This window comes from Sceloporus undulatus, chromosome 1 (assembly GCF_019175285.1).
Source record: "Sceloporus undulatus isolate JIND9_A2432 ecotype Alabama chromosome 1, SceUnd_v1.1, whole genome shotgun sequence".
NCBI lineage: Eukaryota > Metazoa > Chordata > Lepidosauria > Squamata > Phrynosomatidae > Sceloporus > Sceloporus undulatus.
The window spans coordinates 233,454,607-233,459,670 of NC_056522.1; the positions used below are offsets into that span (position 1 = coordinate 233,454,607).

A 5,064-nucleotide genomic window follows, 5' to 3' on the forward strand; every position below is an offset into this window, starting at 1 on the left:
GGGGTGTCCTCGGGGCTTGAAGCCCCGAGGACACCCCTTTCCAGGCTGTGGGGAAGGGGCCTTTTGCCGCTTCCCCGCAGCCCGGAAAGCGGCGGATCCGGGCTTCAGTGGCTGCCGCTCTGGCCACTGAGGTCCTGATCCGGTGGGGAAAGGTGCGCCTACAGGCCGCCCCTAAAGGGCGGTCTGTAACACGCCTATATTTCCTTCACCCATTTTAAGCATCTTATACTGGGGGGAGGGGATTGGATTTTGCTAATCTGTGAAAGACTATAAAGTTTTGTATTTTAAAGGTATATTTCTACAGCACAGTCAATGAAACAAAACTGGAAAGATTAATTGTATTTAAGTATTATTTAATACAATGTAAGAGCTGGGAAAGGCTGAATCAGAAAATGCAGTCATAGAATCATAGAGTTGGAAGAGACCGCAAGGGCCATTCAGTCCAACCCCCTGCCATGCAGGAAATCCAGATCAAAGCATCGCCGACAGATGGCCATCCAGCCTCTGTTTGAAGACCTCCAAGGAGGGAGACTCCACTACACTCCGAGGAAGTGTGTTCCACTGTCGAACAGCCCTTACTGTCAGGAAATTCCTCCTAATGTTGAGGTGGAATCTCTTTTCCTGCAGCTTGCATCCATTGCTCCGGGTCCTAGTCTCTGGAGCAGCAGAAAACAAGCTCGCTCCCTCCTCAATATGACATCCCTTCAAGTATTTAAATAGAGCTATCATATCACCTCTTAACCTTCTCTTCTCCAGGCTAAACATCCCCAGCTCCCTGAGTCGTTCCTCATAGGGCAAGGTTTCCAGACCTTTCACCATTTTAGTCGCCCTCCTTTGGACACGCTCCAGTTTCTCAATGTCCTTTTTGAATTGTGGCGCCCAGAACTGGACACAATATTCCAGGTGGGGCCTGACCAGAGCAGAATATAGTGGCACTATTACTTCGCTGGATCTAGATACAATACTTCTATTGATGCAGCCTAAAATCGCATTGGCCTTGTTAGCTGCCGCATCGCACTGTTGACTCATGTTCAGCTTGTGGTCTACTTGGACTCCTAGATCCCTTTCACATGTTGTCTCCTTTAGCCAGGTGTCTCCCATCCTATATCTGTGCATTTCATTTTTTCGCCCTAAGTGCAGTACCTTACATTTCTCCCTGTTGAAGTTCATTCTGTTAGCTCTGGCCCAGCTTTCTAGTCTATTCAGGTCATTTTGAATTTTGATCCTGTCCTCTGGAGTATTAGCTATTCCTCCTAATTTAGTGTCATCTGCAAATTTGATAAGTATTCCCCCAATTTATTCCTCCAAGTCATTGATAAAGATGTTGAACAGTACTGGGCCAAGGACAGAGCCCTGTGGGACCCCACTGGTTACTTCTCTCCAGGATGAAAAGGTGCCATTGTTGAGCACCCTTTGGGTTCGGCCGGTCAACCAATTACAAATCCACTTAACAGTTGCCTTGTCCAGCCCACATTTTACAAGCTTGTTTGTGAGAATGTCATGGGGAACCCTGTCAAAGGCCTTACTGAAATCAAGATATACTACACTGCTCCCTCGGGTTACGAAATTAATTCGTTCCGCGGCCGCTTTCGTAACCCGAAAAGCCTTCGTAAGCCGAATTGCCATAGGCGCTAATGGGGAAAAGCCGCGTTTCGTGCGAAAAAGCGCCGAAAAGCACCAAAAAAATTTTTCGTAACCCGAAAAACATTCGTAACCCGGAACAATTATTTCCAATGGGATTTTTTCGTATCCCGGAAATTTCGTAACCTGGGTATTTCGTATCCCGAGGTACCACTGTATATCCACAGCATTCCCTTCATCTACCAAGCTGGTAATTTTATCAAAGAAAGAGATTAGATTTGTCTGGCATGACTCGTTTCTCTGAAACCCATGTTGACTTTTTGTGATTATGGCATTGCCTTCTAGATGTTCACAGACTCTCTGTTTAATGATCTGCTCCAGGATCTTTCCTGGGATTGATGTCAGACTAACTGGACGATAATTGTTGGGATCCTCTTTCTTCCCCTTTTTGAAGATGGGGACAACGTTTGCCCTCCGCCAGTCTGCTGGGACTTCTCCTGTTCTCCAGGAGTTTTCAAAGATTATTGCTAATGGCTCCGATATTACATTTGCCAGTTCTTTTAATACCCTTGGATGGAGTTCATCTGGTCCCGGAGACTTAAATTCATTTAGATTAATGTGTTCCTCTACTATCTCTTTACTTATTCTGTGCTGAAATTCCCCTATTCTGTCCTCTGCTCCATTATCCTCAGGTTGAGCACCCTTTGCCTTTTCTGAGAAGACTGAGGCAAAGAAAGTGTTGAGTAATTCTGCCTTTTCTCTTTCTTCTGTTAGCATTTTGCCATCTTCTCCACGCAGTGGCCCTACCATTTCCTTCTTCTTCCTTTTGCTGCGGACATATCCAAAAAAGCCCTTTTTGTTGTTCTTAACCTCTCTAGCAAGCCTGAGTTCATTCTGTGCTTTGGCTTTTCTGACCATATCTCTACACTTGCTAGCTATTTGTTTGAATTCCGCTTTGGTAATTTCCCCATTTTTTCCATTTCTTATACATGTTCCGTTTAAAATTTAGCTGAGCTGAAAGTTCCTTTGTCATCCATCCTGGGTTCTTGCGACACCTCCCATTTTTCTTTCTCACTGGAACTGTTTTAATTTGTGCCTTCAGTATCTCCCTCCAGTCAATCAGGTTATAAAAACCTGTCTATCCAGCACTGGCTCAAGCAAGCATGTACTAAGGTTACTGTACATATTAATGAACTGAACACGAACAGCTTTCTCTTAGTGTGGAATATAGCTACGATAAGGTCAGAATTCCTGACACAATAGTACTGAAGACCAATCAAACACTTACTGAAGTGAGTTCAGAAGAAGCAACCCATATGATATCAACTAGGAGAAGAATGACAATTCCGAGAGCCATTCGTCTACGCTGACTGGGAGAACTGCCCTGTGGGTTCATCCGGTTCATGATAAAAATCCACACCATTTGTAATCTGTTGGGGAAATAGCAGTTTAAAAAATAGTTCTGAAATTATATCACAATAGGCTTTGTGCTTCATGAACTAGGTGGGATAGAAATTCAAAGCATGAAATGCAGGATGTAAACAAGCCTAACTCTACTTCTGTTAAAAAACATGAAGTCAAGACATACATTATTGCTACTAAAGTTGAGCAATTGTCTCCATGATATATTTATGTAGAAAATGTATATCCTATATTTCAATCTTTATTTTTCATGGCAGAAGCATTGACAGAAGGACAAAAGCAGGGAAGCACAGGGGCAGGAGTTTGCTCAAGATAACTACTTGTGCCTTTACGGCAGTGCCAATATTACAAGCAATCCCATTAATTCCATTGTCTATGCCATGATAGAATTGGTTTGTTCAAAACATAGTTCCAAACAATAATATAATATAAATCAGCACAACAATAATAAAATATGTATATATCAAAATGGTATCAGCACATTTGTATAAAAATATACCAAAAAGAGATATAGGACTACACTTTATTATGTAACCAACTAACTTAGGAAAAATACTATTGATTTTCCCAACTAAAGTAGACCAGCTGAATCAATTTTTAAATGGTGAGTCAATATATACATAAATCCTATTGATCCAATGAGACTATTATGGATTCAGTCCAAAAGATATCAACATAGAAGTCATAAAGTCATTAAGGGTATTGATCAACATACTGAATTTAACAGAATAAATCATTTCTAGTTAGTTGATGCTTTATACAACAGTAATATACTGTATTGCAAATTGGAACAGAAGCAGAAATGATATGGCTATATTAACAATTCATGGGCAGATGCATGCAGATACATTAAAGGTATCCAAGTAGTACCCCATTTCATGGAAGATCGTCTTTAAGTTTGAGACTGCCCAAACAAGAAAAACAAAAAGACCTGTGTATATATTTGGTGTCAACAACAGACATATTGCTAACCATATAAAGATTGATAAGAAGCTTCCTGTTATCAAAAGAAAACCGGTTACTAATTAAAAATTTTCTTTTGAATCCAGATAGCACTATTGGCTGCAATGATCACAAATATATGTTATCTTTCTGGAATTGCAATGGACCATAAACACAATTATTTATTTATTTGTTTTTTTGAAACAAATAAATAGGCTTCCAAAAAGCCTGTTAACACACTATAAGCCCAGAGTCACAATATCTGGTCTCAGGTTCACTTGTCTAGAAGTCAGCAGTATTGCATTCTCATAGTGGACAGGTGGTTTGCTTCTCCACCAAGCTGACCCCTTTATAATGAGTAACATACAGACAGCACATCATCACATCACCAACTGGGCTTTACATATGGAAACTAATTAAGAGCAGAAATAATTAGATCCAGACTGAAATATGTACAGGTTTTAAATAACAACTAGAAACCAAGTTCAAATTCAAACTCAATGACATTTAGTAAGAAATTGTTAAAGACATTTAATAAGGTAATACTTGATGCTGTTATCACTAGCAGGCAGCTTCTTATCTTCCCTCCCACATCTTTATGGTCTTTTGGAAAAGATTAAACTTGTTAAAAAGGCAATAGGAATTTAAACTATCCAAAAATGAAAATCTGCAAAAGCACTGAACAAACAATGCTTGCTTAACAAGTAAAAGTGATAATGAATTGTAGTGGTGGTAAGTCACATCTCTCAAATTGTTCTGCATCTCATGTAGAACTGGTAAAAGAAGTCTGCCTCAGTTACAGCCCTGCTATATTTCTGATGACAATGAGAGATGAAGATGAATTAAGTTATCCAGAAGCTTGAATAAAAAGATGTTTCTTGAAATATTCAGGTTGCAGGTGGCTCAGACCTTTAAAAGTCAAAAGAGCACCCTGAATTATTAAGAAGTGGAGCTGGAAGATTGGTGTAATCAACCACCTTCAGTCAGAAATTGAAATCTGGAGCCAACTGAAACTTCCAAATTAGGTTTAAATGTAGCTGTCAAAGGCTACATCCACACTGGAAAGATTTATTATTATTATTATTATTATTATTATTATTATTATTATTATTATTATTA

At 39.8% G+C, this 5,064-nt stretch overlaps 1 protein-coding gene across 1 annotated transcript in view; it reads right to left on the bottom strand.

Moving 5' to 3' along the window:
- SLC35F5 (solute carrier family 35 member F5) overlaps positions 1-5,064 on the bottom strand; it is a 54,143-nt gene that overhangs the window by 37,177 nt on the left and 11,902 nt on the right. Inside the window, 1 exon segment of the mRNA XM_042458551.1 lies at positions 2,870-3,011. Coding sequence (XP_042314485.1) covers positions 2,870-3,004 — 135 coding nt within the window. The 5' untranslated portion in view covers positions 3,005-3,011.